The sequence below is a fragment of the Peromyscus maniculatus genome, chromosome 3, assembly GCF_049852395.1.
Source record: "Peromyscus maniculatus bairdii isolate BWxNUB_F1_BW_parent chromosome 3, HU_Pman_BW_mat_3.1, whole genome shotgun sequence".
Taxonomy (NCBI): domain Eukaryota; kingdom Metazoa; phylum Chordata; class Mammalia; order Rodentia; family Cricetidae; genus Peromyscus; species Peromyscus maniculatus.
In genome coordinates this window covers 138,084,637-138,111,411 of record NC_134854.1, presented here as the reverse complement: position 1 = coordinate 138,111,411, position 26,775 = coordinate 138,084,637, and the positions used below count along the sequence as shown (strand labels likewise).

The window sequence follows — 26,775 nt, the reverse complement described above, 5'->3', positions numbered from 1 at the left end:
CCAGCCTGGCAGAAAATCCACTAGGTGTTAGGTACAGTCTTTGGACTACTCATCGACACCCTTCTTCCAGCCATAGGAAACAATGTCCATCCCCAAGGATCCACAAGTCACTGTGCTACAGCACCCTGTGGAGGAAGCTGAGGGTGAGGCTCCACCTGTCTTTCCCAGTGTGCCCTAGGTACTGGGAGGAACTGGCAGTCCTGGGCAAGGGGGTCACAGACTTCAGCAAAAGAATCCCCACCACACATTAACCTGGCCACCAGACTCGTCACCATCATCTCAAGTACTGTTTCCTGCTCTGTGAAAACTGTTGCTGGCCAGGAAACCGATGCTCAAGAGGCTGGCCGGGCCACCTGTTCCCTGGAGCCTTTCAGAATCCACACCTGTGCTAAGTTCTAGTCCTTTGCTGTTCCTCCCAGACAGGCCTGGGTACGGGCCTTCTTGCACACCTCTATCTAGGACGTCACCTGAAAAAGCAGCTCCTTGGTGTGGATGTCATACACCAAGCACGTGTCATTTTCATCTACCACAGCCAGCTTGTTCCGGGAGGCACTCATATCCAAGCAGCGCACGGCTGTGGCCTGCTTCAGCAGGACAATGGCGAAGAGATTGTCCACAAAGATCTTCAGGATCTGGCGAAATTTCAGAGAAATAAGTGTGAGTCACCATGGCAACCAGACCCTGGCCCACTGCCAGGCTGTTGGCGTCCCATGTGTTCTCCAAGAACAGCACCCACCAACTCCTCCAGAAGCTGTGTGCAGAGAGAAGACTCATTAAATAAAGCAGGGTGTGTGGGGGAGAGCCCAGGAGAATGGTTCGCTGGAGGTCACTGAAGCTGTAACAAGAGGCCCGAGATATGCCACCAAGACATGCCACACTCCCTCTAACGTCTGTGCGGACTGGGGACATTTTTAATGACACTGCTCAAACTGCAGGGTGGGGACCATACACACACACACAGGACGGGCTACTGTAAACACAGGCGAGACATCTGGTATAAAGTAATAATGACCGTGCTGCTGGTGACAGCTGCCATTCATTGACGTCCCTGTTTTTGACAGCCCTGTGAAGAAACATAGTATTGCCTTTATTTGGAAACCGTGAGCCTCAGAGAGCAAACTGATCTGCCCAGGGCCATACAGCCAGTGAGAAGCTAAAAAAGAATGTGGTCCCAGGTCTGCCTGACCCCAAAGTCATGCTCTCGGCCTCACATGAGACCTGACAGCTGACTGGGGGGGGGGGGGAGGACTCTCCCCAGCTTGGGTGCCACTGCTTGACAGCTCCCACTGATCTCATGCTCCGCAACTTCCGTCCCCAGCAAAGACCTGACAAGCCTCAGCCACGAGCCATCTGCTACACAGCTTGGCTCTCGGGCTAATGCAGTTATATTTTCACTTTCAAATTTCTATGTAGCCCACATAGAACTTTTCTTATTTCAAGCAAAGAATGCAGATGAACACACACACACACACACACACACACACACACACACAAATCTGTTCAACTTTCATATAGCCTAGATTTCCTAGTCCATGTGTCCAAACAGCACATTTTCTTTCAGCTTCTGGTAACAGTCTAAGGACCAACACTATGTGGGACCCAGACAGTTAATCCAGGCACTGCCTAATAGGGCTCTGACCTCGCGAACAATCTCTGCCTGCCTCTCCAGCAATCCACTAAAGCTGTGGCTCCAACAAATCCCACCTTTGGGGTGACCTTAAGCCCACTAATCCCTGCTACGTGCAGCCTGGGAGCCATGGCACCAGCGGCCGGGTGTGAGCATGCTGTGAGTCCGAGGGCCGGAGTCTGAAGCTACCTTTATGAGAGGAAACTCCAGGCTGCCCGCAGCCCATCTCAGGTCACTCCAGACAGCAAACCTGTGCCTGCCTGGGTAACAAGCCGGACGGTAGCATGGCAAGACTCACCTGGCCGTTCTTCAGGCCCACCAACAGACCTTCCCTTCCAGCCGGGCCACCGATCACCTTGATGTACCGAATGAGAGACTCCATCTGCCACTCCCTTTCCTTCACTCCGCTGAAGGACAGGCACTGCAGCCGTTTCTCCTGGCAAGCAACCCAGACTCAGCATGGAGGGTCAGAAAACGTGCGCTCCCAGCCCCTTGGGGAACCTTCCTGCACCATCAGCAACGACCTAACCCAGGCTCTTCCCCCAAAGGCTTCCCCAGGAGCCATCTTCAACAGGGACCTCCAGAGTCAGAGGCAGCAGAACACTGCCTTGCCACGCTGTTCTCTAACTTGGGGTAGCCCTAAGTGGCAAGAGGCTCAAGACTCTCACACAGTTTTGATCCTAGTTTTACAATGGCTCCTAAAGGATTTCTTCCTTTTTATAGTTTCCAACAGGCCTGGGCAAGATTAGGTCCACCCACAGTAGGCTTTTTCTCAACGTCTTTCCAAAACTCCTCTTGGAACTGACCTAGAGAATTTTAGAAATCTATGCTAAGAAGAACTTTTCTTTGAAAAAAAAAAAAACAAAACAACCTCTTAGAGACTTTGGTCTGTAATTCCAAGTACTCTTGAGGCTGGGGCAGGAGCACAGCAAGTTCAAGGCTTGCCCGGGCTACAGACTGAGTTCACGGCCAGCATGGTGAACTTAGTGAAACCTAGTCTCAAAATACAAAGTAATTAAAAAAGTGAGGGGGGCAGGGCGGTGGTGGCCTTTAATCCCAGCACTCAAGAAGCAGAGGCAGGTAGATTCCTGTGAGTTCAAGGCCAGCCTGGTCTGCAGATCGAGTTCCAGGACAGCCAGGGCTACACAGAGAAATCCCATCTCAAAAAACATATAAATATGATAAAGGTGGTAGAGAGAGAATAGACTGAGGATATGGCTCAGTTGTAGAGAACTTACCTACTATAAACAATGCCCTGGGTTCATTTCCCAATGCCTCAAGACAAAAAAAAAAAAAGGAAAGAAATCTCTCAAAAGGTAAAACTTCTGCTTATAAACATTTATCCTAGGGGGCTGGAGAGATGGCTCAGCATTGGCTGCTCTTCCAGAGGTCCTGAGTTCAATTCTCAGCACGCACATTGTGGCTCACAACCATCTATAATGGGATCTAATGCCCTCTTCTGTCATGCAGGCATACAAGCAAATAGAGCACTCATATACATAAAATACATGAATAAATAAATCTTTAAAACAATTTCTCCTAGATAGGTATGACATGTCTTCAACTTAGCACTCAGGAGGTGGGTGGGCATGGGGATCATGAATTTGAGGCCAGCTTTAGCAACCTAGTAAATCACAATCTCAAAACAAAACAAAAAACAAATAAACCTTCATGGTGTAGAACATCTTACAATACATCTAATCCCGTACAATACAAAATGCTCCATAGCACAAAATCATTCCAGCTATGGCCTTCCTTTCTCTAAAAACTGATTCATCTAGATGCCAATGCAGCAGAAGCCAACGGCCAGCCACCGGGTCCCCTGAGGTGGACACCTGCTCTGGGGGAGGGGGACCAGCTGCCCACCTGGCACAAGATGATGTGGTCAGCGCACACCACCAGCAGGTTGCACTCAAACTTCTTGGCGATTTTCTCCTTCACCCGGTAGTGCATGTCTGCCGAGTCGTCTGAATACAACTCATAGATGAGGATCTTCTCTGGCAGCTGGATAGCTAATCGATTTTTGTAGATGGCAATTTTCTTGACAAGCTCTCTGCATTTAATCCGAACTGTCAAATGGGGGATAAAAAGACTCTAGCAAAAGGTTGTTAAGTAAGGTGAAAGGCAGAGAAATTAAAAGCCATCATTTATTTACTTAATGCTTCTGACAATTAGAGTGAGACACTGTCATTAAAAAGTCTTTACAGGGGCTGGAGAGGCGGCTCAGTGGTTGGAGCACTGCTGCTCTCATAAAAGACTCGTGTTTGGTTCCCAGTACCCACATGGAGGCTCACAAACACCTGTAACTCCAGTTCCTGGGGATCTGATGCCCTCTTCTGGCCTTCTCTGGCACTGCACATACATGGTACACATATGTAGGCACTTGGACACACATACACAAAGTAAAAGTAAATAAATCCTTTTAAAATTCTTCCCAGAGCACCTGCCATGTGCAGGCAGCTGTGCTGAGTGGGATCCAGAGCTACATATGGTACAATGTGTGCAGCCCAAAGCCACACTGAAGGAAGTCAAGCAGTGAATGCTACCACCATTGTCCTATGTGCCTGAGCTCCTTCCTCTGCACAGCAAAGGCGGCCCCTAGTGATCAAGAGCCCACCACGATGACCATTTCACAGCTGGCCACACCCCTGCAACCTTCCTGACCACAGGGGCTTCCATGAGGTAGGCTCAGCCTCTCTACAGACCAAGTGGGGTAAACAACCCCAAGAGGACACTGCTGAGCTGGCCCAGTGGCTACATTAACACCGCCTAGATGGAAATTTTGAAACACAGATCTACCCAGGCAGGGACAAAAGAAGCCAAACTGAATCTGCAGGATGGCCGTATCTGGTTAGCCGCGTCTAGATAGCATATGTGGTCAGCCCATCCAGATATGAATACGGCTGAGTGGAACTTGGCCTCCTTAACTAGTAGAGCTACTTAGGTGAACAGAAAGGGAACTGTCAGAATTTAGACTATGTGAAGCTGGATCCCTGTGGTCATTTGAATGAAAATGGCGCCCAGAGACTCATAGGGAGTGGAGGTATGCCCTTGTTGGAGTAGGTGTGGCCCTTGTTGGAGTAGGTGTGGCCTTGTTGGAGTAGGTGTGGCCTTGTTGGAGGAAGTGTGTCACTGGGGGTGGGCTCTGAGGTTTCAGATGCTCAAGCCAGGCCCAGTGTCACTCTCTCTTCCTGCTGCCTGTCAATCCAGATGTAGAACTCTTAGCTCCTTCTCCAGCACCATGTCTGCCTGCACACTGCCATGCTTCCCACCATGATAATGGACTAAACCTCTGAAACTGTAACCCAGCCCCAATTAAATGTTTTATAAGAGTTGCTGTGGTCATGGTGTCTCTTCACAGCAACAGAAACCCTAAGACAACCCCTGATCCTCTGACCCAGCCTGAGCCTATCCACTGCCCTACTTGTCTAGCAGAAGCCACCAAGAGACAAATAGAAGCTGAGGGGAAAGTATGCCAAAGTGGCTCTGAGCAGACAGGGTAAAGGTCCACCAAACTGCATGCACGTCAGCCATTGTAGCTCTGATCTGTCAGCTTCTGTGTCTCAAGGAGTCCATTTACACCTTGGAATTGTTTGTAAAATGTAGTGAGCTGGTGCTTTTTTTGTTTTGTTTTGACGGCTTTTATTGCTTTTGCTGGATCCTCAAAGGGATCTGTATCCTCCTTCTACTGCCAAAAGTTAAAGCAAGATAGAGGAGAGATGTCAGGCGGTGATGGTGCACGCCTTTAATCCTAACACTCAGGAGGCAGAGGCGGGTGGATCTCTGTGAGTTCGAGGCCAGCCTTGTCTACAGAGTGAGTTCCAGGACCCTGTCTTGGGGGTTGGGGGGGGCAGATCAGGGGAGACATTTCCTATTATTTTGGGTGTCCTGTCCCCTGTGCCCACCTCTTGGCTAGTATTTATAAGCAGAGGCAAGCCAGCCTGCCTCTTACCTTTCTGCTCTGTGATCAGGTGTTGTACGATGACGTCTGTCATACTGTCCCTGAAGGCATACCGATCCTTGTAGAGTCCGTGGACTGTGCTGAAGATAAGCTGGTAGAAGGAAATGCTGCCATCCTGGCAGCCTACCACCTGTTTAGAAGACAGCTGTCAATCTCAAGCTGGGAGGAGAAGCAGCCCACCCCCCATTAGGAGTGATGGCCAAGAGTCTGCCTGGCTGACCTGATGCTCAAGGCCTCCTCTAGAAATGCTCTGCAAGATGAACTTCCTCTACTCACCACATAGTTGGAGTCAGGTTTCACTCTACAGGTCCACACCCAGGAGTTCTGCTCCCCAACGGTCCCCAGTCGCACTCCATCCTTGGTGAAAAGAGATACCTGCTTGTCTGAACCCCCCACCAAAATGTACTCTCCTTTGGTGAAGTAGCTGATGCAGCAGGGGTCAAAGTTCAGTGGCCGATCCTTTCCAATCTGAGGAAAGAGACCATACACCAAGTGAGAGACCATTTCCGAACCCCAGTAAGGGCTTCCCCACCAACATCAGTGAGGTAGCGGGAGTGCTGGGGCCTGCCTAGCCTTACCTCCTAAGCTATCCCATTCCCTCCACAGACTTCTCCACCTCTGGGACACCCACACCTCCCCCTCAACCTATCCAAATCCTCGGCTCCTAAAATCAGCAATGCCTGACCTAACTGTCGCAAACTGGGCCTAACCTCCTCAGATTGATGACTGGAGGCCAGGGAGGCTTTCCCTCCTTCATCCGCCTCACACATGGCCAGCAGCTCACCTCAGCTTCTTTTCTCTGTTTATTTTCTGGCTTATCTCACTTGAAAAGACGGCCCTTTATTCTTTATTCAGTTTAAGGAAAACAAGTCTAAAAACCTGGTTCTTGCTTTAAGGTTTAGGGTCAATTTACAAATATTTTCCTATGTATAAATCTAGTAAAAGTGAGCAATCAATTGGTACTGACAGTTTAATGAATGCAATTTTGAACATATAAAACCACCGAAATAGTCAGCTCCAATTTCAACTTAGTTAATTCCCTTCAACTCATTTAAACTACAATTATAAATTTAGTATGCTCACTTTTTCTTTCCTTTTTAGGAATTTCAAATGCCTAACAACCGAAAGCTTCCCTCCTACCTCCCAGGGCTACAAAGTCTAACAAGAAGCCCCAGCACGTGTCACGACACCAAGGGCTGACAGCTGCGGGCTGGGGCTTAGGACTTCCTCTTGCAAGCAACAACCGTCAGCTCAGGACCAACCGGGACCAACTGAAGCAGGGCTGGGTGCCCAAAGCAGGCAGAAACTGGGCCAGAGAAAGAGCCTCAGGCAAGCTCCTCTGAACACTGGCCCTGTGAGCTCCTTTCTGGGTGGGCACAGCATCTGAGAGCTGGGCAGTGAGGTGGGATGTTGCAGAATGGAAGGTTGGAAGGAAGCCCCTTCTGCCCACAAGCTCTGCTTACTTTCTGGAAACCTGGAGCTGCCCATGCACGAGACTCATAACCAAAGAACTGTACTGAGATCTCAGCTGCTGCTCACTGAAAATATGGAGCAGAGCATGGCAAGGGCAACAACACCCCCACCCCCACCCGGCACACACGCACATGTGCACACCTTCAGAGGAACAGGAGAGGAGTGAGTTTCTATGATGTACCATTTACAGAGTGCCCAGAATATAATTCAAATGTTCAAAAAGTAGGAAACAGTGGGGCTGGAAGGATGGCTCAGAGGTTAAGAGCACTGGCTGTTCTTGCGGAGGACCTGGGTTTGGTTCCCAGCACCCACATGGTGGCTCACTGGAGTCTGTAACTCCTGTGTGTTTCGGGGTGGGGGTGGGTGGGTGGGTGGGTGTCTGATGCCCTCTGCTGAGGGCTGTAGGTACTGCATACATGTTGTACACATACAAGCAGGCAAAACATCCACACACACAAAAATAAAAAATTTTTAAAGTCGAAAAATGTGAATCATACTTGAGAAAAGACCATCAGCAAAGCCAGACCCAAATGACCCAGGTGTTAGAATGCTCAGATGAAATTTTTAAAACATCTGTGATAACATGGTTCAAAATATTAAGGAAGGGGCTGGAGAGATGGCTCATTGGTCAAGAGCACATACTGCTCCTGCAGAGGGCTTGAACTGGGTCCCCAGCACCCACGTGACTAAAGAATACAGTGACTGAAGCAAGTCACTGGACGACTTAACAGACATGGGGAGACGGTGGAGAGTCAAGGAAGTGACTGGGATCTGAAGGAACGGAAAGAATGAAGGAAAGTATCTCAAGAGATGGTGGCCAGAGTGTTACTGTCTTTTAATTTCTTGACCTGCCTTTCATCATGTTTTTTAAAACAATAATTATATAGATTCTTGGTTTTGTTTTGTTTTGTTTTTAAGCCTAGTGAATCCCAAGTAGGAAAATGCAATGAGTCTCTTAAAAGTTCAATATTGCTTAGACACTTAATAAATAATTCTTGTCTTTCCATTGAAAATCAGTTGTATAAAAATCAGTTTTTAATTCAATTATACATTTAAAATAGTCATCACTAGACTAATCTGGCAGATATGCAAATACAGATTTCTAGCATCCATCTGGCCAGGTCCCAAACTAGGTGTGGACACAGACTAAACTGTGCTCTTGAGGCCAACAGCATCTCAAGGCCTCCATTTTCTTGCACATAGAACAATGATGGTAGCAGTTCCTCCAGAGGAGTTTGAGGACTGAGAGAGCTAGTCCTGTAAACAGCAGAACAATGTCCAGACCAGGGAATACCAGCTGTGGCTACTAAGCCAGGGCCTCTTCATGCACTACAGATGCCTAAAAGGCCAAAATTACAGATGTTACCAAGCCTGATGAGAAGTTTGGCTTTGCTTTATCAATCCTTTGTCCTATATTTAATCCCAAATCACTCCAGAATTAAAAAGATACTTCAAAACCAAGAAAATAACTTCACTGTTCCAAACAAGCTGGAGTTACCATCTGTACCATGGTTTGGACCTTAAATGATTCTCAAAATCTCTGTGTCAAAGCCTTGGTCCCCAGGCAATGGCATTATGGAGAAGAGGGTAAAGTTTAGGGGGTAGGACCCTGTTGATAGAAACATGTCTCTGGTATGTCTTCTTAAAAGCCTATCGGGAATTCTCAAAGAACTAGTAAATTCATCTGACCTGGGTCTCAATCCCAGGCGCCGCCATTTTCCAACTGTGTGGTACTTACTGCTCTGTCTTGGTCTCACCCTTCCGAAAAGCACATAATTAAAGTGTCTCCTCACTGGGTTGAAGAGAAGACAGAGTACTGGGCCCAGGCCCTGGAACCACAGCACACGTTCACTATGCAGACGGTAACAATGATCGTGTGTAGTCACTAACAGCACAGTCTCAGAGGAACACCATCAAAGTGCGCTACGGCTGACATGTGTAAGTGGGTCTGTGTGGTGCCACATACCTGTTTCCCACTCAGCTGGTAGAAGGAAAGTTTCTGTCCCCAGTCAGCTACAGCCAGGATGTCATTGTGTTCCTCTCTAATCAACAGAAGACAAAAGGGTTATGAGGGGGCACAGCCTGCTGATGAGTGTGGCTAGGGGCTTAACAAACAACAGGAAAAAGAAAGCCCTGGCCAGGCTGTCAGGGAGCCAAGTGCTACACAGCCGTCCGGGCCAGCGTTACAATCAGACCAAGCATCAATCAGTCCCGAGACTAAAGCAGAGACAGGGTTGGCCCTCCTGGGATCTACTATTTAACTGACTCTGAGCCATGAACAGCCTGGGCTAGGACATGGCTACAGCAGCAGAAGGTAAATTCCTCATTTCAGAGTTCCTGGGAGCAACTTGAAGGATGAGCATGGCTGCACATCCATGTGTACCCTTCTCATGTGTAAAATGTAGGGAGTAGCCCGGAGACACAGCTTACAGTGAGGAGGCTAGACTGTTCTAGTTGATGAGAAATTGCTCAGTCTTCCTGAAGAGGAAGAACAGCACCCACACCCGAGGTCTCTTGCAGTTAGGGTTCTCGAAGAGGTGAAATGGCATCTGAGTGAAGATGAGCAACTTTTCCAAGACTTTGAAGACCGACAACTGCCAACGGAACAGAGGCCTGTAGACATGTGCCTTGGATGGGACTTCAGGGCCAGAACCCAGGAGAAAGGCCTCCACTGAGATGGGATGCCAACTCCTCAGAATGTAGACAGAGAGAGGCTTCCCAGCATCAAGGCTGGACCATAACTCTCTCCAGGTGGCTGAGTCTTTATTAACACCTCCTGCGTCCCTGAGTCCAGGGTCTGCCTGTCACCGAGCAGCACCACTAGCCACAGCATAAGCATGCTCTATGCGGCATGGTCTGGAAAAGCCAGCCAGGGGGGCAGTGAGGAGAACGCCATAGACACTAATTCAGAACTAAGAACAAGGGGAAAGTAGAAAAGATGCTGGCAGTCGGCCTGCAGATGGACGGTGATGACTGACGCTGGAGTCCGAACCCCAGCCACCAGTGAAGGCCCAGTGGAGAGGCCACGATGGTGCTGAGTTAGACTCAGCCGCTAGACTAGACCAGGAGTTTCCAAGCCAACCACCCAGAGTGGTGGGCAGTGGGACTCTACCAAAACCCTCACGGTGAATAATAAAAAAGGGCTGAAACTCCTTTCTTGTCCCCACTCCCCACCCCACAAACCGGGATTCCTCTAAGGAATCTCAGGTGTCAGGGTGGCAGTGAGGAGGGTTCCAGGCCGGGACATGATTGCCCAATCACAACATCCTGGCTGCCTCAGCTTTTCCCACTCTACTGGCAAGGATTTCCCTTACAGGTCATCTCAACTCAGAGAGGAGAGACTGTCCAGCAGCCAGGACTGTGGGTGTGGGTGTGGGGGGGGTGAAAGCTAAGGGCTTCCCCTGTCCATACATCCTAGCCAATGCAAGGTGAAATGGTGCGGGAATGGGCCAAGAAAACACACCCAGTAACAAGAAGCAGTGGGTGAATGGTGGTCCTACATGGGCCTGACAAATCAGGCTGCTCAGAGAGTGTCTAGTTCTGCTGGAGAGGGCTCACTCAGAGGTTAAGAAGCAGGCATGGTTATGATAATCACACATGGAAGTCAGGGAGGACACACAGAGGTGCCGGGCCTCTTCAGAGATGGCGGTTCACAGAGGTGTATCCTCCTCCACACTGCCCAGTTTCTCCTCCTTTCTCAGAGGATTGCACTATCTGCCACCCACACATGCTTCTCGGGGGAGCTTCCCTTGTGAGTGTGGGGGCACACCAACAATCCCCCGGCCCCTGCTCTGCTGGCCTTGGCCAAGGAGCCTCTCCACGGCATCTGCTTCGGCAGCTCTGTGCAGGGGCCTGGGCCCTCCCGAGGAGGGTCCTCACTCTGGGACACACTCACGAGTTGCGGTCCCTGGGACTGTCGTCCTCTTCCTCTTGCTCTTCCTCCTCTGCCTCACTACCCTGACTACTGTACACTGTTGACTTCAGAATGGAAGGGATTTCCTGAAAATATCTGTTGACAATGACATCCTCAGCATCCTCGTTCTCTCTGCTCATCCAGATATTCTCCCATCGGCTGTAGATAGTAAGCGGATGTTCACAATCACATTGCCCAGGACTACACTAAAGCTATAATTTCAAAACCTGCCAAGGAGCCCCGGACCCTGCCCGGAAGAGGACAGCCACCAGGTACACTGGGCATCCTGTTTCTCATGAATTAAAAATGGTAGCCTGAAGCCACAAAGTCATCTGTGGCCACAAAATCAAACAGCAGGAACTCTGGGGTAAGCTAATGGCCTTTGAAGGCATTATATACACATGGAGGGCCTCCGCTGGACAGAGTTATTCAGGAAGAATTATAATAACCTGTTGTAAGAAATGCAACGGAATTAAACAGCCTCCTAAATCAAGCGGGCGCCCACCTGTAAAATAACATTGGGACGGTAAACAATTGAGTCCTTTAATTTACCCTCAGAGAACTCCGTGGGGATAGATTTAATAATATTAGAGGATTACACAAAGAGCCGAGAAAGCTTTTAGTCAACCCTCTAAGTCATAGGGACATAAAGTCAAGTGTATGTAAGGATGAGCAGGTAGGTGCCAACTGTCTGCTGATCTTTAGGCTTTAGGGATATTTGTAGGCTTAATTTTAACTTTTTGACACAGAAAATTAAAAAAAAAAGTACTCAAGAAAGCGCTGTTCTGCTAACAGTCCAACAGGTGGGTGCGTGCAGCCTCCAGGGCATGGAGGAGGAACCAAAGAAGCAGGGAAAGAAAAGCGGGGAGACCCCAGCCATCAGCTCGTGAAGCCCCATTCCTCCCTCTCCCTCAGCTGGCCTAGAGAGTTCATCTGCTTCGCTAAATCTCTGGGATCCGTTCCAAAACTCAATATAGGCTCTTTCAAAACTTCATTTATAAAAAACAGGTTCCAAAAGACCAGGCAAGTGGGGAGAGAGGACTTTAAACTACAAAGACGTCAGGCAGAGAAAAAGAGCTCAGAGGGCTGAAAAAGCTCTTCTCTGACAGTGCCAGCCAGGAGAAAGACAGCCATGGGTACCTTGAAGGGTTCCAGCAGATGGACCATATCGGGGAGAGGGAGCCCCCTGGCCGCTCAATCTTCACTTTCTCTTCGCCATTTTTGTTCCGTATGCTGATGACCCCATTGGACATCCCCAGAGCCAGGTACTGCCCATCGTTTGTCCAGCTGCACACACAACCCATGAAGAGCATGAGAGAGGGAAAGGACACAGATGAGAAAGCAGGAGAGCTCAGTGGGAGGCGGCGGCAGCCAGGCTAAGGTTCCATCATTCCTGCTCATTCCTGACAGAGAATTAGACACCAGCTTGGACTGTCACTTACAGCTGGACTCAGTGAGACCTGTAGGCAGGGGTGTCTATTTCAGAGGGCATCTATGCCCTGGCTCTCTGCCCACATCTCCATGACAGCTTGCCCTTGCAACTCCGGACCAACCCCCATTTTCTGCTTTGCATTTCACCCCCTCCCAATTCAGGGGCTCCCAGTAAACAAACACACTGTCTTGTGTCTTTTTAGCCCTAGAACAGGGCTTGACGCGTCACTTATGCTGACAAAAGCCGAATCCCAGCGCACCCCCGAAGCTGCAGAGATTTAGGGTGCCTGGGCCTAGTGCGCTGTGCTGCTGGCCCTCTTGTTTGTGCGCATGGCCAGCTGCTATCACCCGTGGCCCGTGAGGACCCCAGGCCAGCTCAGAGAGACTCAGCAACCTTCCCAAGGTCACAGGCCTGTCAGTCACAAGATCCAGACTCTGGTATGGGTCTAACACCTAAGTCAGAGGTTCCTGCCTGAGCTTCCTGGTGAAGAAGCCCACGCCAGCTCACCAAGCAAAGGTGGTCAACGGCACAAGTCATTCCCATCAAGGAGACAAACAGGAAAAGAAAAAAGGAAACACAGAAGCCTAGACCAACCAGCCCACACCACATACTCTGGGGTGTGAAATCAGGGGCTTGTGTGGGTCTGCTGGGAAGAGAAGGAGCGCAAGCCGTGGTCAGCGCTTCCCTAGCTTACCTACCTGCAGCAGGTGATCTTGCTGCTGGATTTGTGCTTGGAGACAGACTTCTGCTCGGGAGACCACAGCCCTTCGGGATCAGGCAAAAGAAAAGACAGCAAGACTATTCAGCAACAGAGGAGTAAACTATTCATCCACACAAAACTCAGAACTCTGGAGTCTTATGCTGAGTTAAAGGCGAAAGCCAACTTGGAAAAGTTCAGTCTGTGTAAGTCCACGAATACAACATACTAAATGACAGTCACACAACTGCAGACCGGCTCTGTGGCTACGGGGACTTCAGCACCAGGTGGCAGGGATGGGGGGGACAGGCATTGGTATGGGAATGAGATCCCGTGATGCAGGGGTATCACTGCCACACATACAGTGAAATGACAAAACCACAAACACACTGTGCCCCGCTTCCCGGGCTCCTGTACTGCCCAGTGACTGCCTAAGGTGCATCCACTAAGAAAACTGGGTGAAGAACACATGAGGTTGCTCTGTGCTGTCTTTGTGTTGTACTGGGAACTGTTTTTTAAAAAAATAGACAATGAAGTTCTAGCCAACTTCTCCAGGATTTCAATCTCAAGGAAAAGGACAAGTTAGCTGCTCACAGCCAGGGCACGGCAGTCCGAGAACAACCCAGCATTAAAATAATGAGTTAAGCTGGGCAGTGGTGGCGCACGTCTTTAATCTCAGCACTTGGGAGGCAGAGGCAAGCGGATCTCTGTGAGTTCGAAGCTAGCCTGGTCCAGGACAGTCAGGACTACACAGAGAAACCCTGTCTTGAAAAAACCAAAAGATAAATAAATAAATAAATGGATGAATGAAAGAGTGAAAGAAAAAAAGAACGAACAAGTTAAGGAAATGGAATGTACAAGAATGAAGCTGTGACGTTTCACATTACATGAGCTGACCCAGAAAGACACACACCACATGCTCTCATGTCTAACTTTTAGTATTTGTACACAAGGGCTGTGGTAGTGGGTACAGACCAGGAAACTGGCAGGAAACCGTGAGGGGAACAAGAGGCTTGGGGGGTGGGAACGGTCACACAGGACACCAAAGTGGAAAGGAGGCTCCTGGGGTGGGAGGGAGTAGGGGTGAGGGAGAATGGGGGAGTAGGGGTGAGGGAGAATGGGGGTGGAGGGGTGAGGGAGAACGGGGGTGGAGGGGTGAGGGAGAACGGGGGTGGAGGGGTGAGGGAGAACGGGGGTGGAGGGGTGGGGAGAATGGGGGAGTAGGGGTGAGGGAGAATGGGGGTGGAGGGGTGGGGAGAATGGGGGAGTAGGGGTGAGGGAGAATGGGGGTGGAGGGGTGAGGGAGAACGGGGGTGGAGAGGTGAGGGAGAACGGGGGTGGAGGGGTGAGGGAGAACGGGGGAGTAGGGGTGAGGGAGAATGGGGGAGGAGGGGTGGGGAGAATGGGGGAGTAGGGGTGAGGGAGAACGGGGGTGGAGGGGTGGGGAGAATGGGGGAGGAGGGGTGGGGAGAATGGGGGTGGAGGGGTGAGGGAGAATGGGGGTGGACAGGTGGGGAGAAGCAACACAAACAAATTGTGTTTGAAAATGTCACGGTAAAACCTAATTCTCTGTGAAGCTAGTAAAAATCAAGTAAGCAATGAGTGAGTTTTTTGGAGGGCCCACTTTCTAGGCCTCGGTCCCTGCACATGGCTCTGTCTGAGCTGTGCACTGTGCACAGCACACTGGTTAGGCTTGCTCCTCCAGTCCCCAGAGGTAGTACAAGGCCCTAAACAACAGACAAAAGCAAACTGCGCTCTGCCTGAGCTGTGAAGTACGGCCATGTGAAATACGCTGCACAAATACGTTTTCACAGCCAGGTGTATGTGTAGAGAGCAGAGGAAGCCCTAAGTGAGTCAAGTCCTGAGCAAATGCGTGCCACTGATACAACCACAGTCATATCAAGGACTCAATAGCCTCACACCCAGAGGAACGGCAAAGCCTTCTCCCTGGGGCTGAAACTGAGGGAAATGGTAAAGCCCTCCCTTTCGGGTCTATGTGTAGATGTTGACAATATATTCAGAAAATGTTCAACATACCTTTCTCCCCAGATATTTATGGCCTGAAGACTGCTCCCTACAGAGACTGCTCTGACTGAGATTAGCTAAACCTGCCTCCCTGATCCAGCTGTATATAACCCTGCCTCTGCATTTATCTGTGATAACCCTGCCTCCTTGACTCAGCTGCAAAGGATCACCCTGCCTCTGTTCAACTCCATATAATAAGCAGAATGGGCTTCTAGGATGCTGTGGTCCACCTGATCCCAGTTTTACATCTGTGTCTTAGCTTTTCTTCATTCCCAGTCATGAGAGTCCCTGGAGTCCCAGGAGCAGAGCAAGGTTTTGGGAATGCATGTCGAATGACGGAACCTTCCCCTCCCTGCTCTCAAATATTCCCACCCGACCTGTGTATGTTATCTGTGCTCCAGTGGAAATGCACAGGGCCTGCAGCTGCAGAAACCCCTCTGCTGTGGGATGGTCTGTATGTCAAATTGCTCTGATTGGTCAATAAATAAAACACTGATTGGCCAGTGGCCAGGCAGGAAGTAGGTGGGACAAGGAGAGAGGAGAATTCTGGGAAGTGGAAGGTTGAGGCGGAGAGACACCGCCAGCTGCCGCCATGACCAGCATGTGAAGACGCCAGTAAGCCACCAGCCACGTGGCAAGGTATAGATGTATGGAAATGGATTAATTTAAGCTATAAGAACAGTTAGCAAGAAGCCTGCCACGGCCATACAGTTTGAAGCAATATAAGTCTCTGTGTTGACTTGGTTGGGTCTGAGCGGCTGTGGGACTGGCGGGTGACAAAGATTTTTTGACATTGGGCCAGGCAGGAAAACTCAAGCTACACCCCTCTGCCTGGCCTCCCACAAGCTCTGCACATGGTTGCCCAGCCTGGGCTTCAACCCCACTCCTCCAGTGCTGGCTAAGTGACTGCCAGTGACCCTGGAACTACACTGAGCCTGTGTTTTGTCCTTCACCAGGAGGGTGGGAACAAGCGAAACACTTGACCTCAGGAGTTGGCACAGGACTCAGAGCTCAGATTTTTTTTAAATGGTTCTCAAACCATAAGAATTCTCTTTTTACCAGACTGGACCAGGAGAGACCTCCTGAGGATCTGCAGACATGAGGGAGAAAGCCAGAAAAGACTACAGGACAGGTGACCTGTCTGTTGACCCCTCCACATGGGAACAGCTCTGAGACTGGATGAGACATGATAAATCTTGTTGGTTACAGAGTCCTCATGACTTACTATATTACAGTTTGGATACACAGTCCAAACAGACTTATAAAGTTGACAGATGCGCCGGGCGGTGGTGGCGCACGCCTTTAATCCCAGCACTCGGGAGGCAGAGCCAGGTGGATCTCTGTGAGTTCGAGGCCAGCCTGGACTACCAAGTGAGTGTCAGGAAAGGCGCAAAGCTACACAGAGAAACCCTGTCTCGAAAAACCAAAAAAAAAAAAAAAAGTTGACAGATGCCTTTTACCTACCCAAACATAAAAACAAAAAAATCATCTTTAGCTGACTTGTGCATACCACACATTTCATAATTATGCTAATGCAGATATTTATGCTACCTTTAAAAGTTTGTGTATTTTCAGAGAAAAGGGACCAGACACCAATAAAGACACCCAGGTGATCCAGTCTCTCTCTCAAAAAAAAAAAAAAAAGAATTCTCTTTTTAAAAACTTCACCCTAAACCATCAGCACAGTGCATCCCACACTATAACACACTATAAACATCCTACAGATACTGTTGCATGTGTGTGTACAGTGACGTCTGTGTGCGGGGATGCTTGTCTGGGAAGCAGAAGCTGACCTTGAGATGTCTTCCTCTATCACTCTATTTTTTAGACAGGGTCCCTCATTCAGTGAGGGACTAGCACTCTCCATTCTGGCCCCTGGGATCTGGCAGTCTTGCCTTCAGCACTGGGGTCACAGACAGAAGCCACCACACCTGGCTTCTACCTGGGTGCCTGGGTACCCGGGCTCTGAACTCTGGTCCTCAGGCTGCAAGCATTTTACCCACGGAACCATCTCCCCAGCTCAACTATTTTGACTCAAGATATTTTTACAAATCCTACCTTCCTCGTGCCACAAGTTTGAGAGCAGGGCTATTTTAACTCCCCAACAAGCACAGCTCAGCAGCCCACAAGAAGATCACTAAACTGTGTAAGCAAACGGTGATGCTCCCACCGCTGATAAACTGGTTGTTCTGCATTCTCTTTGGAAGCTAAAACTATGTGAGTGGGACAGACAAGGTAGGGAACACGTTCCTTTTGGATACGGACACTGAGGTACTGAGAAGGCTTAGGTCTCTGGGTTCCTAGACCTGTGGCTGTCCTGTGGGTCCCTTGGCATGGAGCTGGAAGTCAGCATCAATGTTTCATGCTCCAGAAGCCTCCCTCCTCCCTTCATAGACACATCACTGTCACCTCCCATCCCAGTACATGCCAGCCCTATATGGTGTGTGTGTGTGGGGGGGGGGGGGTCTGCTGTCCCCGGGAAGCAGAGCCACTGGCCCAGAGACAAGAATAAGGACACACTGAGTCAGCAGCACATTTGAACGGTGAATTCCACAAATATGTGGATGTGGGTGAATACCAAGGTGGGCAGAGACACAGTTCCTGCTAGGTGAGTCAGAGTCTTCTGTGCCCTCCCGTCCATCACACCATTTCCTCCCTAGGACCCTCCTGCTCATCTGTCTCAGACATCTCACCACCCTCGAGGTCATCCTCTCTCATTGTCTCTTTCTGCAAATTTAAAAGATAACTATGAACCTCCCCTCGGCTGCTGGAGGTGGAGAAGAGGCATCTCTCTCTCTCAGGACAGGCCAGCAGGTTCTGTGTGAGTCTCAGCCTTCTGCACTAGAGGTGCTGGGAACCGAAACTTACCGAAGTCACTGGAGGAACAGGATGCCAGCTGGTGGGTAATGGGGTTGTAGGCAACACACTGTATAGAGTCATTGTGCCTGGAAGGTGAAGAACTGAAGATTATTCCACAGCAAACCACAAATGTCTCAGTGGCTCCAACTAGAGTCAAAGGAGGCTTGAAGGAGCCGGAGAGACGGCTCAGCAGGTAAGAGCTCTTATACTCTTCCAGAGGACCAGGATTTGGTTCCCAGCACCCACATGGCAGCTCACACCTGTCTGTAACTCCAGTTCCAAAGAATATGATGCCCTCTTCTAGCCTCTGCAGGCAAAATACCCATATACATAAAATAAATAATTTAGGAGTTGGGGATTTAGCTCAGTGGTAGAGGGCTTGCCTAGCAAGTGCAAGTTCTCAGCTGGGGGGTGGGGGAGACAAAAATAATTAAAAAACAACAGTATTGAAGCCTCAAATGACACATTGCAAGCCCCTCCCTGAGTGACTAACTGCCAGCTCAGGGACTGCTTTACAGGACTGCCCTCACCACCAGTTTCCACCCACCCTGCATCCCACCCAACTCAAGCTCCTCCTCCTCCAGGGCTCTCCTCCTGACACCTCCAGTGGGTGACTGAGGGAACCAGATTAGTGCCAGGTGCAGACAGCACGCTTTACTTGTGGCTCTCACTGAGCCTTTCTGGTGGCCCAGAAATGCAGGTTAAGTGTGAGGGAGAGGGTGCAGGCCAGGTGCACTCCATGGCATCTGGGACCCAGCTCTAGTCCTTCACTTTCTGGTGACACTGTACGCATGGCCTGACTCACTGTTCAGCTAAACACTGCTTGATGCGTTCAGAGCAGCATCATTCACAGTCGGTACCAGGTGGGAGCAACCTAAGTGTCCATCAGCAATCCAAATGGGATACAGACACACAATGGAGTCTTACTTCAGCCTTAAAGAGGAAGGCATGGGCCATGAAGACATTACATAAAACGAGCCAATCACAAAACACCAAATACTATATGATCCCACTTCTATGAGGCACCTGGAGGAGCCAAACTCCTAGAGTCAGAAAGGAGAATGACGGTTGCCAGGGCTGCGATGGGGCAAAATGGAAGGTGCTAAGTACTGAGTTTAGGTTCAGCGAGATGAAGGGTTCTGAAGACTTCACTTGCCAAAGTTTGGTTGGCATAACATAACAACAGCGTTAATGCACACAACACCTGGTGGAGATGGCACAGTTTGTATTTGGGGTATTTCTCTACAACTGAGAATAACAAAAGTTGTCTGCCAAGCACTTACTGCAGACCAGGCTAGGTGTCAGAAATACAAGCATGCAAAAGCAGGGGTAGTGTCTGCCTTCCAGAGCCCACAGGCCAATGGGTGGCGTCAGTCAATACTCAGAACATGTAAGGCCACAGCTGGAAGAGATGATCAGGCCAGGCCCTCCTGAGTCTGGAGGGGAAGGGGAGTTGGCAGCAGAGACAGCTGCACCTGAGGCCTGTAGAATGTGGGGGGGCGCCCCCCCCCCCCCCGGAGGCAGGAGTGCTTGCTAGGAAAGGGAGAGATTTGAACTCTGCCCCTAAGGAGTGGGAAGCTTAGAGCACACTGGCTTTTCTAGTTTTTGACATCGGGCAGATGCAAAGCCATTCCTGGAGGCAGAGACCCTGAGGAGGACAGAGGGGGTGAGAGGGAAGTGATGGAGATCTGTGGTGTCAGATTAGTAAAATACATTACACAACCCACAGCTCAGTGCTAGCTAAGCTAGCCAGTGGTCATTCACTACCCACCCACCCTCATGCTGAAGTCAAGTTCATCTTGAGGAGGAAAGCTCTTCCGTACATTGTTCCCACAAGGCTGTGACCACATTGAACAGCAGTCAGAGCAGAATCAGGTGTGGTTGGTGGGCACACCTGTAAACCCTGCTGCCCAAGCCTGAGGCAGGGAGGGTATAAGCTTTGGTTGCCCTCACAGAGGGAGACCCTGTCTCAAGCAGATACAAAAGTAAGAGTTCAACTATAAACTGTCACCCGTGGAATGACTTACGTGTACTTGAGAATGCCTTCCAGTTTTGAGGTCCAGATAATGATGCTCTTGTCAGCAGATCCAGATGCAAAGCGCTTGCCTGAAAGGGTTTTCAAAAGGAAATCAGCACATGTATTTTAAACTGGCATTTTCCAGATAGTGTGTCCAAGACAAATAATTCTTCAAGGCACCTAATTAGCTAGGACTGTAGTTCAGTTGGCAGAGTAGCTGTCTAGAATGTGTGCGGCCCCAGGTTCAAATCCCAGCACTGCAGAAGCTGACAGTAGTCGTTAGTGTATCACCCAGCACTTGAGGTAGCAAGATCAGAGGTTCAGAGTCATCCTTGGCTACACAGTGAGTTTGAAGCCAGCCTGGGCTACAAGAGACCTGTCTAAAAATATCTTTCAAGGGAATTAAGTGCCCCCTTATTCTATACCGCTGTTCTTGGATGTGGTGTGGGGACAGGTCCACTAGGGCCTGCACTACTGAGCACCCAGCCCACAAAGAAGCTGTAACCCCTGCCCTTCTCTGCTTCTCATCAACCATGGAAGCAAGGAATCCGCAGGTGGGGCTTTCCTGCACTGAGGACACCCAGACTCACTGAGGCTCAACTGCATCTGTGTGCCATGTTCTAGAGAAGGGCTGAGCAGTGACTGAAACATCTAAGCTTCATTTGTGTGGTGTCTAGTCCAAGAAGCAGACATTAAGTTTATCCAACACAAATACAGTCTGGAAGGGGGTGCGTCCTATACAGAAAGAGAGTAACTGGGAAAACTAACGTTAAACTTTTTTTTTTTTTAAGATTTTACTTATTTTTTTTATGTGTATGGGTATTTGCCTACATGTATGTCTGTGCACCATGTACATGTCTGGTGCTGCATAGGCCACAAGATGGTACCAGATTCCCTGAAACTAGAGTTACGGGTGGTTGTGAGCCACCCTGGGGGTGCTGGGAAGTGAACCTGGATCCTCGGGAAGAACAGCCAGTGCTCTTGACTGCTGCAGCACCTCTCCAGCATCTCCCCAATTTTTTCTTTTTTAATTTTACAGCTGTCCATGTTTATCCGTGTGTTTGTGTGGCGTATGTGGGTGTGCATGTGTTCACATGAGGCCGGGCTAGCCTCCTCTACTGCTCTCCACCTTACGTCCGATTCTCTCACTAACGCTGCAGCTCACAGACCTAGCCCGGCTAGCTGTCCGTACAGGGCTGGGAGGGAGGGCGGGCACACAGCACTGTGCCCAAGTGTTTCTGGGGGTGCTGGAGATGCAAACTCAGGTCTTCATGCTTTTGCAGCAGGCACATAACCAACCGAGACATCCCCTCAGCCCCCAGAGTTGTATGTATTTATGGAGTACAGTACAGTGTTTTGATATATTTAGTCAAATAAGTATATCAAGCAAATTAACATATTTATCACCTTAGATACTTATATTTGTAACGATGAGAACATCAAAATCTGTTCTCTTAGCAGCTTTAAAATATATATTATTGTTAATTATGCTTACCACACCGTTCAACAGATCTCAAAAACCTAGCCATCCTGCCTGACTGAAACTGTGCTCTTGGGTCAGCAGTTCCTAGAGCAGCCATTCTCAACCTGTGGGTCACAACCCCTCCAGGGTCGAATGAGTTTACAAGGGCCATATATCAGATATCCTGTATATCAGATATTTACATTGTAATTCATAACAGAGGAAAACCCAGTTAGGAAGTAGCAACAAAAATAGCTTTATGGTTGCAGGGGTCACCACAACATGAGGAGCTGTATTAAAGGGTCGCAGCATTAGGAAGGCTGAGAACCACTAACCTGGAGGACCAAAGAGATGGGATCCTTCAGTGCAGATCTAAAGGATAAGCAGAGCTGACCCCAGGACAAAGAGCAAGTTGTGCACATGGATGAAACATTCACAAAGGCCTTGAGGCAGCAAAAAGTGGCATGGTTACAAGGCCAAGAGGTATCCAGCTTAGAGCAGGGGGCAAGGGATGAAGCCGGTGACTGAGGGACCTCCAGGGCCTTCAGGGCCATAGCAGAGATCTTGCTTTTATCCCCCAAGCAGTGAGAAGCCAGGGGAAGGCAGGAATACAAGAGTGACAGATGAGACCTGCATTTCCACACTGCTTGGGCTTTAAGTGAGAACAGGCTAGAAGGAAGCACAAATGCCAAGTGACCCCTCACTTACTCCGTGGGTACCAACCTACTGGCACGCGGGAGAGCGGGCGCCTGCAGCAACCCCGCAGCCTTCATTTGCTCTGCGAGAGGAGGACTTCAAGGAAGACGGGCCAGGGTTTGCACACCCAACTGCGGATTGTTGTTACAGTTTGACGACTTATTTGTGTGTATGAGGGAGGCACAAACGACACCATGGCGCACACTGGGACAACTTTGGGAGTTCTCTCCTCCCACCATGTGCAGTTTTCAGGTTTTCAGGCGGCGGCAAAGGCAAACACCTTTACCTGCTGAGCCACCTCGACTGTCCAACCTGTTGCAGATTTTCAGACTTTATTCTTAGGGCAAGTGGAAGGTGACCTTCGGGAGCCACTGCTCCCAGAGCCTCAGTGTCCCCGTGTGAAACAGAGAGGGAGCAGAAGTCCTCCCTCAGAGGCTCTGTGTGAGTCGGATCCTCTGCAGTCAGCTCAAGCGGGAGACTGCAGGTCAGGCACTGGAGCAAACGCTGATCAGAGATACACTCTGCTGTCAGGTGTCCCTCCCTCCACCTCCTGACCTGCTGAGCAGCAGGGGATGACAAGTATGGGCTCCAGGCCCAGAATCCTGCGTCAGAATCCCTAGTGATGTCACCGGGCAGCTGGGTGACTGGAACTAGCTACAGGCTACCTCCAGGCTTTCAATTCCTCGTGTAAAAATGGACAGTAATAGAATTTACCTCACAGTTGATGAGAAAAAAGGACATGCATGTGCACACATGCACACATACACACACACACACACACACACACACACACACACACACACACAGAAAATGTTCAGAACAACACATAGAAAATGTTCAAAACAGCTGGGCAGTGATGGCACACACCTTTAATCCCAGTACTTGGGAGGCAGAGGCAGGAAGATCTCTGAGTTTGAGGCCAGCCTGGTCTACAGAGTGAGTTCCAGGACAGCCAGAGGTACACAGAGAAACCCTGTCTCAAAAAAAGTCAGGACTGTGCTAAACACATTACTAGTGTTACTCTTTCTTCACACTGGTTTATTGTTCTTGAAAAAGGAACTCTGTCTTACACACCTTTAATCATGGTGGCTCATTAATTAGGAAACTTTCAGAAGTCAGAAACAAGCAGACTTAAAGAGTAAACCATAATTTGTGTGTCTCTATTTTCAGAAATAAGGGTGTAGACAAGTTTGGAGGAACTAAGACTTCCTAATATTATTTGTCACAAAAAGCATGATACACCGGGAAAACCCAGGTGCCACAGGCAGAGGACATCAGTCAGGCTCTATAATTGCTCCAGCTCTGTTGTCCCTCTGTCAGAGGAAGTAAAAGTGCCTTTGCTGCATGCTTCAGAGGGCTAAAAGAAGGGTCACATGGGACAATGTGTGACAGAGTTCTGCAGAGCGCTGACTAGTGCCATTGCTCACAAGGCTAGAGGCCATAGGTCTTCTCTCACACACTCAGGACACCCAGCAGCCTCTGCGCTGTGCATAAATCATTCAGTTACCCAGGCTGCCTGCCACTGGTCTCCTTGGAGCATCAACTTGAATCCAAACTGCTACAGCAGACACGTGACCACAAAGCAAGAAATGTGTGCTATCTCTCCCTAACCTGTCCCAGGACCTAGCAAGTCAAAGTTCTCCCAAAGTGAAGCGACTAGGCTAAGTCAGGCTGGAGCTGAATACACTGTATATACGTGCATTAACCTACAGAGCGGCCCTACATCTTTCATCTAATTCTCAAAGAAGTCCACCATCCAAAGAACTACATACCTGGGTCTTAGTCTCATCTAAGCTCTGTAGCCTTTGATGTGGGGACTCCAACTGTGGTCAGAGCATCATCTCCAGCCCTACATGTGACCCAGGAAGTAACAGAGACAATAACCAGCTCAAAGTCAGGGCTTGGGCCAGAAGTTGGCTCAGCAGGTAAAAGCACTTGCCACACAAGTTTGGCAACATGAGCTCAGTCCCCAGAACCCAAGTAAAGGTGGATGGAGAGAACAATCTCTCTAAAATTATCTTCTGATGTCCAAATGTGTCCCATGCAAAACATGCCCACATGTGCACGCACACAATAATAAGACATAAAACTTGAATTTAGATCTACTGGTTTATTTTCTGTATGAGTGTGTCTGTGTGGGGCTTATGCACGCCACAGCACACATGTGGAGGTCGGAGGATAACTTGCAGGAGTAGGCTCTCTCCTTCCACCAAGTGAGTACCAGGGAACAACTCTAATCAGGCTTGGTGCAAACGCCTTACTTAACCTGCTGGGCCGTCTGCCCATTCCAATAAATTAACAACAGTCCCACGGCTTTTGGGTTGGGCTAAGGTTGGAACGTCCATGGCATAGCACTCTACCTACCTGCCTACTTATCTACCATCTATTTCTCTTCATTCTACTGTGATTTCTGCAGTGCTGTGGAAGGAACTCAGGGCCGTGGGCAAGAGAACACTAGGCAAGTGTTCCACCACTCAGCTGTCGCCAGCCCACGTGAACTGACTTTTAACTCACAATCTCAATCTCACACACCAATTCTCCAGGCACCTCCTCTCTGTCCCAACCTTCCAGGTGCTGCAGTATAATATCCCCTCAAGCCCAGCCCCCCCACCACTGCCCTTCTTCCCTTACAGTCCATCTCCACTCCTTTCAAGGTCATGGCATAAGATCATTCATCCTCTCTGCTCTCACTTCCCCTTGCCTGTGAACTGCACTCAGACTAAACGCATGCCTTCTCCTCCTGCTACCATGCAGCTCAGAGTGACGAGAGAAGACAAACCACACAAAGTGATGTCACCTGCAATTCATGACCACCAGCCTCAAGTACATCCTTCCGACCTCTGGAGGTCTCACTGCACCTCCTTAGTCCATTCATTCTCCCACTCTCCAAAGCTGCAATTTGACTTTTTTGTTTCTCTTCAACTCTAAAACCATGGAGGAACCAAAGAGAATGTCCTTCGGATCCATCCCTACTACCACAGGCCCCGCCCGCCCGCCCACCACGCCCCTTTTCTGAATCGAAGCCCTCCCTGTCTCCGAGGTCCCATAGCCTCACCACTGGATGCTTGCATTCCAGCAATTTTCTCCCCTTTCTCCCATCAAGTTTCCACAGTGCCCATGTGCACACCTGAACTCTGGATCTTCCATCGCAACTGCCTGCCCCATGGTAGCACCACCCACATTGGTGGAGGGTAACTCCACCATTCAGTCATTCGGTCAAGGGCTGTGGCGCTGCCTGCAATGTTCACACTCACACCAGCCTGCCAGGAAATCCCGTCGGCTCTGTCCTCAAAGCTGTCTAGAACCTGATCACTTCTCACCACTTCTTTGGCCCCCACAGAAGTCTGCCACTGTCACCCTTGTCCTGGAAGATGCTGGTAAGCTGTTTCCAAGGTGAATATAAAATGGAAGTCAGATCAGACCCCTGCTCCACGCAGACCCCGACAACAGTGCTGACTGCTTCTTCACTGAGGGCTCTCATGACGCTGACACCGTCTGGCCACCCGACACCTGTTCTCCTCTATCCCCTCTCCCAGTTCTCTCCCATTCTTTCTGCCCTAGCCCCCACCCAAGGGCTTCTGCGGTGGCTCTTCCATCTTCAAGAAGCTCTTTTCCCAAATGCCCGATGCCGAATCTCTCCATCTCAGGTCTGCAAGTCTTTGCTCAGCTGCCCTCTCTGAACGGGCCATTCACAGTCATACTGGATAATGCACCAGACCTCTGCTCCACCCAGCACTCCCAACCCTCATCTCCTGTCCACCTGCCAGCCTGTACTTAGTTCCTATTGACTATGCTCATGCTGTGTTCCCTGGTCCCTCCTTCCTCCCTGGCTCCCAACAAGCCCTTCTTCTCTTTTGTTCTCTGAAATAAGGCAAGCACTTGAGACGGTGCCTGCCATGTGGCTAGCCAGAGTCCTAACTCAGTGGCAGAGCACTTACCTGGTGTGCGTCAGGCCCTGGACTTAGTCCCCACAGCACAAAAGGCCAGCCAAAACCCTGCTTCCATGGCCTGCTAAAGTCTAAGCCATTTCCTACCCTCTGAGCATGCAGGTTGTATTTTAAAGATAATTACAGAATTCCTAAGGAGAAAGATGAGCAGCTAAAGGCCATGACCGAGACCAGAAACCAGAGAGGCCTCTTACCATCCTTTGCATAGGCCACGCAGTACACAGTGTCCTTGTGTCCCTTGAGGGGCTGAAGTAAGGTGCCATCGGAGGTGTCATAAACCTGTCAAAAGGGGTAAAAATATCGATTATCTGTGTGACATCCATTATTCAAAATTCCTGCAGGGTGCTACTGCTATTTTTGTTTTTATAACACAACAGTTGTTGATTTCCTAAATTAGTATCAAGTAAAGACAGCACTACATAACAAGAATGAATATGTCTTATTGCAGGCCCAGCAGGGAGTGGAGGGCCAGCTCGATGCTGTGTGGCTAGGCACACACCGCCAATGGTGGAGAAACAGCAACCACACTGCTTTTCACTCGAGGGAAAGCTCTGCAGACTTCACCCATTCTCCCCACCTCCCCACCCAGTCCTGGGGCCTGAACCTGGGGCACTGGACAACGCCAGACAAGCCCTCTGCCTCTGAGCTACATGCACAGCCTCCTCG

At 49.7% G+C, this 26,775-nt stretch overlaps 1 protein-coding gene across 4 annotated transcripts in view; it reads right to left on the bottom strand.

Moving 5' to 3' along the window:
* Ift122 (intraflagellar transport 122) overlaps positions 1-26,775 on the bottom strand; it is a 73,059-nt gene that overhangs the window by 35,556 nt on the left and 10,728 nt on the right. For 2 of the 4 annotated variants that reach the window (XM_042273881.2, XM_042273880.2), the window contains exons 3-14: positions 26,304-26,388; positions 20,015-20,093; positions 17,997-18,073; positions 13,105-13,171; positions 12,115-12,261; positions 10,957-11,133; positions 9,028-9,103; positions 5,865-6,056; positions 5,580-5,718; positions 3,494-3,696; positions 1,926-2,063; positions 468-632 (exon numbers count right to left, since the gene is read on the bottom strand). In XM_042273881.2, the coding sequence (XP_042129815.2) occupies positions 468-632; positions 1,926-2,063; positions 3,494-3,696; positions 5,580-5,718; positions 5,865-6,056; positions 9,028-9,103; positions 10,957-11,133; positions 12,115-12,261; positions 13,105-13,171; positions 17,997-18,073; positions 20,015-20,093; positions 26,304-26,388 (1,545 nt within the window). The remainder of the gene's footprint in view (positions 1-467; positions 633-1,925; positions 2,064-3,493; positions 3,697-5,579; positions 5,719-5,864; positions 6,057-9,027; positions 9,104-10,956; positions 11,134-12,114; positions 12,262-13,104; positions 13,172-17,996; positions 18,074-20,014; positions 20,094-26,303; positions 26,389-26,775) is intronic. The other 2 variants (XM_042273882.2, XM_042273884.2) reach the window with 1 other exon arrangement.